The following is a 14,519-nucleotide window of genomic DNA, read 5'->3' on the forward strand; positions in this document are numbered from 1 at the left end:
GGTGCTGGTTTTTCAGGCTGCCTCATAAGGTATGTTTGTTTCTTATACAGTATATAATAAGGGTGTTGATTTTTTTCTGGAGTTCAGCAGTTAACTAAATTTTACAGAAGCATTACAGCTTGCTATATCGATGCCAGACTACATTTCTATGCCATTAAGACTGACTTTGGCTAGAAGTTGTTGTTTTCATGTGCCAAATTAGTTGTTTCCAAATTATAGCAACTCTAAGGCAACCCTGTCATAGGATTTTCTGGGCTAAGAGTGAGTGACTCACCCAAAGTCACCAGTTGGTTTCCATGATCAAGCGGGGAATCATTTTTTGGCCATTTGTATCTGAAAAAGTGTTCATAGTTTGTTTAATCTGGGGACTCCTGGGGAAGCCTAGAGGCCATGTATAGCCTATGGCCTGTACTTTCTCCATCCTTACTCTACATGTCAGACTACTACAGGTCATTAGCTGGAGTAACCCATTTTTTGGTGATTCCTCCACAGTATAACACAACTTCATATGAAATAGTCACACTGACTAAGACTGTTTTTAAAGTGATGTATTGAAATAAAGCAAACTTCATTTCCTTCTATTAAAAGGATGGGAATGACAACAATGTTGGAAGTCCATTTGCCAAGGATTTCTTGCCCAAGATGGAGGATGGTACCCTGAAAGCTGGCATTGGAGCCACAGATGGGACACAAGCTCTTGAAATCAACAAGAAAATCTCCTTCTGGAGAAACGCCCATAAGCGAATTAGGTGAGTGGGCTACCCTTGAATTCAGTTACAAGTCTCTATAGCTGTAAGATGTCTCCTCCTGGTTGTTACACTCCTGTACCCTTTCAGCTTCTTTCCTCACTCTTCCTCTGCACACAAACAATTCAAATTTGGATGATTGGATTGGTAAAAGGAAAGGATTTTGTGTAACAAGTCATCTTTGTGTTGGCTACTAGAGAAGATGGTTTACAGATCTGACTCTTGTTTAGTATTGATTTATTTATTGTGTTTGTTAATCAACCTTCTATCACTGTTGAGATTCAGTCCCAGTTGACCTTCAGTTGTTCAGGATTGTATGCCCTTTGTTTCATGTTTATTTTGCATTTGCAACAATTCATGCTGTAATTCGTTGCTTAGGTAAACTTAGTTTTTTGTTATGTTTGGTTTTACGTAGTACTATACAATAAATATGTATCAGTTTTATTATTATCTGACTCTTCAGTTGGCTGTTTTGAGTTAAACTTTTTGTTCCATTTTTTGTCTTGTTAAATTCAAATTCTGTATAAAAAACAAACCTTAACAGATGGGCTTCTTTTGGCACAAATCTGTTGATTTGCACAGTTTATGCCAAACTCCATATTGTTATTTGGAAGAATATTGAATAAAAAGAACAGAGGCATGGTTAGGCTAGAAATGACTGGAATGGACAGTTTAATTAATGTTGAGATTCACATGTGAATGTAGAAAATCCAAGCTGAATATGCAAGACATGGTTGATACAAAAATTAGTTCATCTTCTGTTGTGTATGCTTTTCAAAGTAAGTTCTTGATCCTGCATTTCACATATTTCATTGTCAGTTCCCAGATGGTGGTGTGGCTGAAGAAAGGGGAGCTCCCTCGATCAGTGACCAGGTACTTGCATGGAGATGTTCTCAAGACCGTTATTTTGCTCTTTCTCTATGTAGTCCCTAATCTGTTTCTGATGTATTTTGAAATGGCTTCACACATTGAAACATTTCTAGGCATGCAGACTATGATGAAGAGAATTGCTATGGAGCCATCCTGCCACAAGTAATAACTGCGGGGACCATAACGCGCCGAGCTGTGGAGCCCACTTGGTTGACTGCCAGCAATGCTAGAGTATGTATTTCTTTTTTGTTGTTATTAAGAGGAAAATCAAAATTGAGATACAGGTCTCAAAAGTATCCAGTTTTCATGTCTATATTAATGTCGGTTTATTCAAAACTGAATCATTCATTGTTGGCTGAATTTAACAAGGTGGTGGAAACAGGGGATAAGTAGGTGAAGCATCCTGCTCTTTTTGTTGCTTGCTAAAATGAAGTATTAGCCCAAGATGTATTAGTATCTGATGCAGAACTCAGATTGATTCCCACACATAAAGTAGGGCAGCACTTTTAAAAGTGCATAGTCAGATATTAATTTAGTCTATGCCTCAGCATCATGTTGCTAACTGAAAAAGGTTGCTTCATTTTGCTACACATGAGGACTGGCCACAGAATTGAAACTGAAATAAATGTATGAGTTTTAAAAGCATCTCGGAGTTTAAAACAGAATGGATATAATGGTGCAAAAGAGTCAATTTGTAATCATACTATTTAAAGAAAAAGTAATAACCTAGAATTCCATCTTGCTATTGGCTGGGTATAAAGTGGGAATAGAAAGAGTATTCTTATTTATTCTTGTAAAAAAAAAAGTTTCCCAACTGTTGGGAAGAATAAAACAGCAGTAAAACTTTTGCACAGTCTTGGGAGAATTATTTTACTGAGGACAATTTCTTGCAAATAAACCACACGTATATTTGTTGACAAAATAATTCCCCTTGAATACTCTGGGATGTTTGAATACCAGCAGACTACTGCAAGTACTATTTTTTTTTCCAGAGGTGGGGACAAAACTCTGTATATGAATTACCCTTGCATGTAAGGATGAAATAGTGGGGGGACTACATTTGTTGTGTAGAGAAGGTCTGATATCTAGTAAGACGAGTAACATAGGAAAGACTTTCTTAGTTAGGCATTGGGCTGACATGTTGAGAGTAAAACCTGTTTCTCTTGTGTCCAATAGGCTGACCGTGTGGGCAGTGAGCTGAAAGCCATGGTCCAGGCCCCTCCTGGCTATCACCTGGTTGGAGCTGATGTGGATTCCCAGGAACTTTGGATAGCAGCTGTTTTGGGGGAAGCTCATTTTGCTGGCATGCATGGTGAGTGCATCCATTTTCAATGGCCTTTCCCTGTTGGTTTTATGTCTAGAATGTAGCAGTCAAATCTATACTCCTTGTGAATATGGAAGCTCTGACAGCTGAAAATTTTGGAAAGCTAGCCATCTTGCTTGTGAAACTTCAACAGCAATATTTGAAATATTAACAATATTTGAAATGTTAGCATTTCGGGTGCTTGACTCATGATGACCCTGTGGACGAGACATCTCCAAGGTCCCATATCTTTCACTGCTTGGCTTAGGTCTTGTAGATTCAGGCCTCCCTAACTGAGTTTGTCCATCTGGCGTCTTCCTCTGTTTCTACTGCCTTCTAGCTTTCATAGCATTATTATCTTTTCTAATAAGGCATGCCTTTTCACAATGTCGCCAATGTATGACAACCTCAGTTTCATCATCTTGGCTTTCAGGGAGAGTCAGGATTGATCTGTTCAAGGACCCATTTGTTTGACTTTTTGGTTGTCCATGGCATCCTCAGCACTCTTCTCCAGCACCGCATCTCAAATGAGCTTATTTTCTTCCAGTCCATTTCCTTCACTGTCCAGCAATCGCATCCATACATAATGATAGGAGATACAGTGGAATGGACGAGTCTAAGTTCAGCGCTCAGTTGTGTATCTTTACACTTTAGAATCTTGTTTATTTATTTCATGACTGCCCTTCCCATTCCTAGTCTTCTTATTTCTTGGCTGCAGTCTCCATTCTGATCAGTGTTTGATCCAGTGTACGGGGAATCTTTAACTATTTCGATTTCGTCATTGTCTAGGTAGAATTTATGTAAATTTTCTGTGGTCATTATTGCTATTTGGACATATTACTGCTAAAATAAAGGCTGGAGTCTTTTTTTTGTTTGTTTAAAAAATGAAAGCAGTGTGTATCACCTGAATCCTGCAACCTGGGTTATTTTTTTTCTTACACTGCACATTGGCATTGTAGAGCTACACTCAGACCTCCTTTCCCCCTGTTTTTTTTCTCAATCTTCACCACAGGCTGCACAGCCTTTGGCTGGATGACTCTTCAGGGAAAGAAGAGCAATGGCACAGACCTGCACAGCAAGACAGCCTCCACAGTGGGAATCAGCAGAGAGCATGCCAAAGTGTTCAACTATGGCCGCATCTATGGGGCAGGGCAGCCCTTTGCAGAGCGCCTTCTCATGCAGTTCAACCATCGCTTGACAGAAGAGCAGGCCAGTGAAAAGGCTCGCCAAATGTATGCTGTCACAAAAGGGCTCCGGAGGTAAGGCTAGCCTGGGGATTTGAATGAAAATGGGCTAACACATTACCTTGGTCAGACTGATAATTCATCCAAACAAGTTGTGGGAACATTCCTATATTGTGTTTCTTGGCTCCTGTTTGTGCTATGCAAATGGCCTTGCTTCGGGTTTTTGCTTCCTACCAAGTCCTTTTCATTTCCTATTCCATTATTTCCTTGTAGATGCCACCTGTCGGAAGAAGGGGAATGGCTGGTGAAATCCTTGGACATCCCTGTGGAAAGAGCAGAGGACGGTTCTGTGTCCCTGCAAGATGTGCGGAAGATACATAGAGAAGCAGGGAAAAGGTAAGGAGAGATACCCAGGTTTTTTTTAGATTAACCTTTGAATACTTTAGTAATACTAAAGTAAAATAAGCTTCATTAAATTCTATGCCACAGTCTTGTAAACACTACACCACAAAGCATCTGTATAGAATGTGGATATTTTTCTAAGTCACTGAAGCTTTGCATCATGATTGCTGCAAATCTTACTCAACCATCTTTATAGCTTTTGAGGCATTCTGTAGGTATTGTCAACACATCTACCTCTGCAAACATAAAGGGATGGAAACTGTTAGAATTGTGTTAAAGTTGAAAACTGATATACAGTGCATCCTCGCCTTACGCGGGGGATCCGTTCCGGATCCCGCCGCGTAAGGCGAATTCCGCCTATGCTCGAGCCCCATTGGAAACAATGGGGCTTGTGCGCGGCGGCGCGGGCGCAACGGGCGCACACGCCCATTCAATTGAATGGGACGCTCCGCCCCGCGCGCGCACGCCGCAGCTTGAGCGCGTGTGCTCAAAGCCGCGTATGGCGCGGGCACACTGTACATAGCAGTCTAGAACCTATACTGCATACCACCATGTTATGCATTTCATTTTTTCCTATGGAGTTTGTAGTACAGCTGTTCTCCCCCCTCCCCCCTTTGCAGGCAAATTTGTTGTGCTTTGCAAGGTTCCAAGATGCCATAACTTTAGTCCCCTATTATATAATGGCATACTCCCCCAATAACTGTGAAATGCCCTTCCTAGAGAGACCTTCATGGCAAACCTCTTCTGAATTATTCTTGCCTGGATAAGCATGATAGGTTCGCCATAACTTGAAGACATATTGGTTTCTATTTGTTTTATTGTGGTTTTTCATATATGTCATCATGAATGAAGTCTCCCAGACATCTAGCAGAGATTTTTCTGTCATGCTTCCTAGCTATACTTGGTTAGGAGGCCTGAGTACTTTCTAGACCTTGGCCTATGGAAAAGTAGGGTTGTTGAAGGTTGTACCTCTTGTGATTGTCTTCTATGCCACCAGCTACATTATGTGGGTTTGCAGATATACTGGTGAACCTCTAGTTCTGCTGGTAATGTCTTCATATTGCAGGTCTCGAAAGAAGTGGGATGTAGTACGTCAGCGAGTGTGGACCAGTGGGACAGAATCAGAAATGTTCAACAAACTGGAAAGCATTGCCATGTCAGAAACACCTTGCACCCCTGTTCTGGGATGCCGCATCAGCAGAGCATTAGAGCCGGCTGCTGTGAAGGGTGAGGTGAGAGTGCTCCCTTTATACTGAATTCGAATTTTGCTTCAGTAAAGACATTTTGTTGTGGGATGGTAATAATTGTTCACCTTGCATTGTAAATGCCCTTACTAGAGATGTAATATGGGGAGACAGTGGATATGTGATGAGTTTTCTTGCCAGTAAGCAGCAGAATGTACCAAATATTTAAATCATTCATTCTCCAACCATCTATATGAATGGATGAAACTACAGCACCTGGTGTCACATTATTCCATGTGCTTTACTTCACAAAGTACTTGGTGGTTCATTGTTTTATGCTGTATTATTGTGTGTGCTACCACTAGAGCAGGAAAAGATGTGCTCTTTCATGATGAAGAGGAATGCCTGAGTCTTTGGGCAAGGTGTATGTTACAGGCTCGGTCAGGAGGGAAAGGAGTTGTGCTGTCACAGGATATTTATCCCTGTGATGAATAACACTTTTCTCTGGACAACAAGGGATATTTTACTATAGCTGGTCATTTATTCCATAAAGAGCAAATCAAAGCATAAACAAAAGAAATAGTAAAACATGTGTCATGTAGTTTTTGGTAGGTTTTCTGCATGGTGATCAATAGGTGATATAGCAAGCAAAAAAGACATGTTGAGCTTACTGCTTTTCACTGTCTATCTACTTTCATTGTAGTTTGTAACCAGCAGAGTGAACTGGGTGGTTCAGAGCTCAGCTGTTGACTACCTGCATTTGATGCTTGTGTCTATGAAATGGCTCTTTGAGGAATACAGCATTGATGGACGCTTTTGTATCAGTATCCATGATGAAGTGCGCTACCTAGTCCATAGTGAGGACCGATATCGGGCAGCTCTAGCCCTGCAGATCACCAACCTCCTGACACGGTAAATGCTGTTCTACACCTCACATTTCACAGGCTAATGTCATGCTGTCTCTTCAGTCTGTCATGTACTGGCAAATTGCAGTTCAGAAACTCAAACCTCAACAAAGTTAAAATGTATTATACAGAAACTGAGTTGATCATAGAGTAATGATGTTGTAAGGACTGAAGCAATTTTGATTACACAGTATATTAAAAGCACATAGCAATTAAAACATTTTCATGCACTCACACCCCATTCATCTTCATATAAAAACATTCCTTTTCGCAGGACTGCCCCTCTTTCCCTCTTCAAACCAAGTGTTCCCTTGGAACTGACTTTGGGGCTTAAAGCTGATTTTCCCTCTGCACATCTGCTCATTAGCAGCTCCTAGGAAGATAAACAGTCTTTCCCCCAGGATCATTGAAGGTGTAACATATCCCATTATCTAGTATTATGAAGCATATACAGAATATACAATTAACAAAGATGACAGGAGCTATGATCCTGGCAATAAGCGGAATAACCTAAGTTTGTTCAAGTGACAATGGAAATAACTTAAAACGTGGCATAACAGCTGCATTCTCAAGGACTCTTAAATTGAAGTAAATAGCATATCCATTTAACTAACTAGTACTATGACATTTTAATTTCTGTTAATCTGATAGCAGAAAGCTATGATGGTGAAGCCTAATTTAGATCCAGCTCTAGTTAGTCTTGACTTCACTATAAAATAAAGTATTACTAATTTAAAGAGTGAATGTGTTAACATTCAGACGTATTCAGATACGTGTATGGGCTTAAATTCAATTGCTAGTCTCAAGCGCAGTATACATGCTAAGATCTGACATCAAGGTTGTGGAGTTATGCATCCAGTAGTTGTGCTGTGCAGTCATTGTGTTGAATGGCAACATTGCAAATCTGAACCAAGACACCAAATGAGGTACCAATTGCAAAACCTAGTGTTCACATGTGCATCCAAGCAAAATGATACTGTATGCCTAACAAAATGAGACTGCATGGAACTTTGAACTGAAAGGAGCTGTTCAGCATCAAACAAAAATATCCTACTGCTTCCACCAAACATCAGTGGCAACTTACTCAATACTTAGGGAAATTCCATTGATTCAGTAGGATTAGCAATTGAACCTAGGCTAAGGGGAGGATGGTTCAGTGCTCCCACTGTTGAGGTGCAAAGCCCCACCTAATATAACCAATGCTAAGGAGTGCTGGGATAGCCCACACCATCTTAGGGCTACACAATACCCACATCTAATTGAAGCCCTGGTTTCTTGCTAGGTGAGAAACCTGTAGTTATCTAGATGGACTGCACTTCCCATCAGCCCTAGTAAACATGGTCAGGGATGGTAGGCATTTTAAGTCAACTAACAACCTAATATGTTTAGGGGTAGTTTCAAGACTATTAGAGCTGCATAATTACTTATATAAATCACTTTAAATCCACACAGATGTTTTAGATGTTGGAAAGGTGTTTGATAATGTTGAAGTGCCTTTCATGTTTCAAGTCTCCAGAGGATCCATTCTGAAAATAACTTTCTCTGATGGAGACAAGCAATGTTTACAACATCAAAAGCTAAACATTAAAAAACAATCTTCTGATATTTTTCGGTTCTGTAAAGGGAAAAGGCAAGGATGGCAGCCTTTTATTTTCTGCTTGAGATAATTAGCAATAGCACTTAAAACCTGGTGAAATGAACTAAAGAAAGTACAAATTAAAATTACATGCTGCTGTCACTGCAGTAATTTTAAACATATCGATTGAAGCCAATTAAAACTGTAGTTAGAGTTGTCATGATATTCAACAGGAAATTTTAAAAATAAAGCAAATACAGAAGCACTAATGTTTACAACATTTACTGAAGGAATACATTAGCATTGTATGAAGCCCTTCATTTTATATTAAGGGAAGCAGTCAAGAACTACTACCCCAATCTTACATTCTTTTCATCCATACGGAAGAATTAGGTCTACTTAGAAGCATTGCTCAGGAGTTGTAGCCTGCACATTAAGTCAGATCACCCCAAATGTCCCTCCAGATGTGATGAAAATATGCCCACATATAAAGCAAACAGAAACTTAAACTGGCAAGAGCAGAGGATCAATCCGTCATGTGTTTTGTTCCAGAACAAAGACAAGAGTTGTCTGACCACTCCAGATTTTCCTGCAGTTCATTCCTCTTTCCTCCCTTCAGTTTTTCACTCCTGCCTTAAAGTCCTGTCTTCATATTCTCAATCTTTAAAGGGCAGAAATGGCTCAGTGCTAATATGGGCAACTTACGTTGCTTTCATTTCAGGTGTATGTTTTCCTATAAACTGGGACTTCAAGATCTGCCTCAATCAGTGGCCTTTTTCAGCGCTGTAGATATTGATCAGTGTTTACGGAAAGAGGTGACTATGGATTGTGTCACTCCATCTAACCCAACAGGGATGGAAAGAAGATACAACATCCCACCAGGTGAGTATGGCATCCCTTTGCTCTCCTAAATGAGATGGGTCATTATGGTCCACTCCTCACTGACATAAGGTACACTATAAGTTCCCTTCTCTCTTCAGCATCAAGTCTGGGGGAAAGAATAATTCATAGACTCTTAATCCTTGGTTCCTCAGTACTTTCACTTTGTAACAACAGGACTGTTACTATTGGTGTGCCAGTTTTCTTGCCTTGTTGTACATGTCTAAATTGTATGGGCTTTTTTTCTCTACAACATCTGGCTTTAACATATTGCTTGCTCTCACTCCATCAGTTCTAGTCTTGTTACCCAACCACTGCTAGTTTTTTATATGGCACTTTAGCACCACTTCAGAGCACTTCAAGTGGAAATCTTGTCATACAAGCGGTGATTATGCTCAGCCAATTAAGGCTTGTTTATTATTTATGGAAAAACAGTTTGCAAGAAATGGATCTTAAATCTGTGTTTCACTGCAACAGGAAAATTTAAAGAAAATGTGTACGTGGAAGGAATTTAAGTACTCTTTTTTTTCTCTCCTTAGGTGATGCTTTGGATATATATCAACTTCTCAAAATAACTAAAGGCTCCTTGGAGAAGTTAAAATAGGATTTGAAATGTTTCACAAGTAACACAATACACATTGGCTCAGGGAATCCTCCCAGCAGTGGTCTTTTAAGCATTGACAGGTACATATTTCACTGTCAGAAGACAAAGATGATTGTGTAATAAGGCAAATTCTCAACTTTTTCCAAACAATACGAAGTCCAAAAGGAAGGACTAACTGTGGTTGTACAAGTGTATTACAGAACAGTTGTTCAAAAGACAGCTAGCAACACAAGTGTTCAATGAAGCAAATGCAATTTAATATGACTTACAGGCACTTTTTTTTTTACAATTTAGTAATGATAAAATCTCAGAGAAAATAATCTGTGTCTTTCTTAAGAGAATCAACTGGACCCAAAATATTCATCAATAAACAAAGCTCTTATTTTTTGCGTCTCCTCTTCTTTTTCGGTTCTTGGTCAGTGTTCGATTGTGCAGATGCAGTGTGCTAAAAGAAATGAAAACAGTGCAGTGCTCATAAACTTGTTTTGAAAAAGCAGTTATTTGCTATAGCAGATGTGTCATGCACCTTTGTTTGCTTCCTTTGGGAATAATTATTATAAATAGGGAGAGATAGAAGAAAACAATACTATCAGTGCTCCTGTCTTAATTGTTTGAGCCTTCATTTTTCTTTCTGCTCCTGCATACTCTCTGATGTATTACAGCGCTGGAATCAGTTACTTGGCTTCTGAGTAGGTATTTTCCCCATAATATTGGCGCATTATTGCAACATGTTAGCATCTTTCTGGTTTCTGCGCTTAATTTACTAGCATCCAGATAATTAACATACCTAAGAATGCTAAGAAAGAACTAATGGGTAAAGTCTTATATGGCCGTCAGTAGAATAAAGATACAGAATATATGTTCACCTGGTCATTGTCAGGTTCATTCTCAGCATCATCCGCATTCTGTTCCTGTAGAGCATTCTCCAGGGTAGAAACGTTGATGCGGAAGTCCCGAGAGGTACTCAATTTCATATACTGCATCAGGTTTACCTGCATCAGCCAAAAGGAGGGTCAAAGATTAAAAGCTCATTCTAGAATGCACATAACTAAACACAGAAGAAGAAAAATCAGTACAAACTGTTGTTTTGGGTCAAGTGTCTTAAAAGTTGTATCAGAATAAAAGCACTTTGCTTAATGTATAAGGTCACAAATTTCTCAAGGCGACAAAAACAGTATTACACACAGAGACACAAGCCTCTTCTGCTTTGCCCTGTCTTTGTAGCCTTAAAATTATTACTTTGAAGTGATGAATGAAGAATCACAATTACTTACATAGAAATGAATTAAAGAATAAAAGATTAATCATTTAAGGCAACCCAAGGACAGCTCTACTCATTTATTTACATCTAGTTGTTAGTCCTGACTAGATGAGGTCTGCTGAATCAGTGGAAGTTATCTCTGTGTTTACTCATCATTCACCAACTGACACGAATTTAAAAGAACAACAGGTATGTTCATAAGTTACCTTAGACTTCTTTGAGAGATGGATCAGAAAATTCTCATATTGTTCTATTGCAAAAATCAAGTTTGGAATTGGCTTAGTCTCCCGCAACACTTTGGCCTATAGAAAGAGGAAAAACGAATGTAATTAAATCAAGTTGGTGGCTTTCACAGTAAATTTCTATATAGGCCTTTCACAGGCTTTCTCCAGCAAGGGTTCTTAAAACAGAGCAAATTATACAGTATATCTCAGTGATTCTCATGCCATAGGAACAAGCCAGGAATTATTTAATTCCTATAGACAATTGTGGATTACATTAACTCTTTAATTCAGATGATCATGACAGAAAGTACAAGGTTTTCTGAAATATAGAGAGCAGCTACATTGTCTAAGCCTTGAAGATTCACTAAACATTACAGATTTGACCAGTAAACTCAAGTGAAGTGGCATTTGGCAAAAGAGTTGTTGCAACAGACGTTTTTAAAATGTACTTCCTTGAAGAAAGTGTTTAGTTTATTATTTCAAGGTGTGAACATTTTTGCTTGAGGTACAAACCATACCCCAAATTGGAACACTCACCATGACAGTGGACACTTCTGTTGGTGTTTTATCCTTTTTCTTTTTGGCTGCAAAGCTTAATGTTTCATTCTGGATGGTCTGGAGAAAGCAAGAGCAAGGAGAGAATTCTGTAGAAGCATAGCTGCAAAGAATACAGTGAATGCTCTGCAGGCAACAGCTAAGAGATAGTAATTGGGTGTTTAAAGGCCAGATTCCCACAGACTGTTCTTTCTTGCCACTGGTAAGAGAGTCCTTCATGTCTAGGTATAAGCTGAGATTCTAGAGGAAGCATGGGAGATTGTGCCAAAGGCAGAATTTAGCTTCCTTAGCTTCACTGCTGAATGAGCAAAATAGTCATCCTGGTGATTTTTTTCATTGCACAAACCAACTGAAATTGTGTAGACCAAAACTACATGCCATGCCTGGACAGTATTTCTTTAAAACAAATCACAGGGCTCTCACTAATAAATTCATTGAATGAAAAATATGTTGGAACAAAGCTTGGAACAACTGCAGAAGACTCAATGTCTAGTGTGTGTATATATATATCAACCTTAATCTAAGAAGCTCAACACATGTACAGGAGTCAAGGCTTCGCATCCTAACACTGACTGGACTGTACCCTGCTTAACTTTCAGCATCCTTTGCCTTCAGACTCAGTTAATTGATGGAATTTTTCAGACTTAAGGTGTGAAATTGGAAATTCAACTCTTTGTCTTACCTGCACATACGTGATGAAAGCATAACACTGGGGGGTCAGGAGGGAGCCAGAGAGTCTTACCTGCAGAAGAAATGATATTACTGTTATCCAAAGAATTTCCTTCTTTATATATTATTGATGGAAAGACATGTATATATTAGGTACCTAGTAAAATGATAAAAGAAACTCACCAGCTTTTCAAACCGTGCTGGAATTCCCCCCATTGTGCTTCGACATGCCTGAAGATACTAGGAAAGTAAAGCAAGAGGACATGGTGTGTGAGTAGAAGGGTCTTTGTCCTACTGAATGGCCTATGTTCTCCTGTATGTCACCCCTTCTAGTTTCAAGATCAGCATGTGAGACCACGACGCCAGAGTTATTCTCATATGATATTTGGACGTTAGCAATTAAACCCAAGATAATGTCAGGAGTGGTCTCTTCCTCCAGAATTCTCTGCCCACATTGGCTAATGTGTCTAGCTGTCTCCTAGCTTTAACCAGCCTCCTCCCAAAAGAACAAACTTTTCAGATTCATTAAGAATAACACCTTTAGAATTATGATGGACTGTTGTGTGATGCTGACTGCTTAACTGCTGTTATAGAATACACATTTTAAAAGTCTGTGCTAGACAGAAGATACATTTTAGAAATAAACAGAGACATGATCTAGGCCCCACTGGCTCTTCTAAAAGTAGCCCATTGACAGCTTTTATGCATTCGGGTTGATATTGTTAAATGTCATCTAGCCAACCTCAACTTGTGGCATCCCCATCAATGAAAGACGTCCAAGTCACTCCATCAACTCAAATAGCATTTACATTTCTATACCACTTTATAGTGCTAAGCATGTACAATCTGTTAACCGATTCACCCCAGCAAGCTGGGCACTCATTTTACTGACCTACAAAAGGATGGAAGGCTGAACCAATCTGGAGCCTTGCAGGATCAAACTCACTATGTTTTGGCTGCTGTACTGGCATTTAACCACAACACCAGAGTTCCTGGAATGTTGTTTTCCTCTTTTCCTGCTGCCCTATACTTTATTAAGCATTATTGACTTTTCTAATAGGTCATTTCTTCCCATGATATGGCTAACACAGTCATAGGGAAAGCTTAAGATCAGGCCATCTGCATACTATTCTCAGCTCTCAAGGTCAAGAACACTCACATATTTTACAAGGGCGGTGAGAATGGTGTACATCTTGCTGACACTCCTGAGTAAGGTGTCCACACAACTCCCACTGGGCAGGGCTGTTTCAACCAGTTCGTGGTAAGCAGTCAGCAGAGTTCCCAGCTGAAGAATGACTGCCTTTTCTAGTGGTTGTGTCTGATTTGCTGTTTGAGAAGCATCTTCTGCAATAAAGAAGGAAGCTCAACAAATGTAGCTCCTGAAAATCTAAGACTAGGCATATAGTCTGGTTTGGATGAAACTGACCCCTTTACAAATCAGGGGACAACCATGGATGTTGTTGGACTGCATCCCCCCATCAGTCCATACCTTGCCAAAGGCTGAGAGCAGCTGTAGTCTTACAATATGTAGAATTCCACGTTTCCTGCTCCCCAGACTTATCATCTACCTATCCCAGTCTAAGGCAAGTTGACTAATGCCATAATTTAACTGGAAATTTGCTAGTCCACTCTTCGCCACTACCCTGAATCAACAGCACGTCAAACTACTCAGAATCATAGAACTGGAAAAGATCTGAAGGGTCATCCAATCCAACCCCTTGCCACACAATCAGATGGTCACCCAGCCTCTGTTTGAAAACCTCCAAAGAAAGAGACTCTGCTCCATAACCAGGTCATCGCTGTTGGTTAAGATCAGGTCTAAAATTGTTGATCTTCATAGTTACCCCTGGGTGAAGCTCAGCAATTTTTTTAAGGCTCAACAGAACAGGTTAAGAATGGTTGGCCTACAGATTTTTTCCCCAGTGATAGTTACTGTGCTTTACCCAAATAAACTGGTTTAACAAAGAACAGATCATGTTGGAATCAAAACTCTCAGCTGTCACCTCATAGGACAGAGGCACCTTTACCAATGGTGCTCCTTTTTCACCCTTACCTGCTGCCTCCAGTCCCAAATTGCTCTTCATTTTATTTATCAGCCAATCCACTTCCTCAAGGACCTTATCTGCTTGACTCAAAGCTAGCAACTGAGAAAGAAGA

General features: G+C 39.7%; 2 protein-coding genes and 1 long non-coding RNA gene across 3 annotated transcripts in view; 1 reads left to right on the plus strand and 2 right to left on the minus strand.

Moving 5' to 3' along the window:
• The window catches only part of POLG (DNA polymerase gamma, catalytic subunit), a 21,653-nt gene extending 11,611 nt beyond the window's left edge, over positions 1-10,042 (plus strand). The window contains 11 exon segments of the mRNA XM_042472179.1: positions 1-29; positions 589-749; positions 1,566-1,619; positions 1,730-1,847; positions 2,793-2,928; positions 3,932-4,178; positions 4,377-4,499; positions 5,572-5,737; positions 6,393-6,601; positions 8,892-9,052; positions 9,589-10,042. The exon segment at positions 1-29 is cut by the window's left edge and continues 10 nt beyond it. Coding sequence (XP_042328113.1) covers positions 1-29; positions 589-749; positions 1,566-1,619; positions 1,730-1,847; positions 2,793-2,928; positions 3,932-4,178; positions 4,377-4,499; positions 5,572-5,737; positions 6,393-6,601; positions 8,892-9,052; positions 9,589-9,653 — 1,469 coding nt within the window. The 3' untranslated portion in view covers positions 9,654-10,042.
• The window catches only part of LOC121933004, a 152,843-nt gene that overhangs the window by 108,427 nt on the left and 29,897 nt on the right, over positions 1-14,519 (minus strand). The gene's annotated exons all lie outside the window — the stretch shown is intronic.
• FANCI (FA complementation group I) overlaps positions 9,889-14,519 on the minus strand; it is a 26,122-nt gene continuing 21,491 nt past the window's right edge. Inside the window, exons 31-38 of the mRNA XM_042472178.1 lie at positions 14,416-14,506; positions 13,522-13,706; positions 12,546-12,602; positions 12,376-12,435; positions 11,676-11,753; positions 11,121-11,216; positions 10,520-10,645; positions 9,889-10,098 (exon numbers count right to left, since the gene is read on the minus strand). Coding sequence (XP_042328112.1) covers positions 10,033-10,098; positions 10,520-10,645; positions 11,121-11,216; positions 11,676-11,753; positions 12,376-12,435; positions 12,546-12,602; positions 13,522-13,706; positions 14,416-14,506 — 759 coding nt within the window. The 3' untranslated portion in view covers positions 9,889-10,032. The remainder of the gene's footprint in view (positions 10,099-10,519; positions 10,646-11,120; positions 11,217-11,675; positions 11,754-12,375; positions 12,436-12,545; positions 12,603-13,521; positions 13,707-14,415; positions 14,507-14,519) is intronic.

Source organism: Sceloporus undulatus, chromosome 6 (assembly GCF_019175285.1).
Source record: "Sceloporus undulatus isolate JIND9_A2432 ecotype Alabama chromosome 6, SceUnd_v1.1, whole genome shotgun sequence".
In the NCBI taxonomy this organism is placed as follows: domain Eukaryota; kingdom Metazoa; phylum Chordata; class Lepidosauria; order Squamata; family Phrynosomatidae; genus Sceloporus; species Sceloporus undulatus.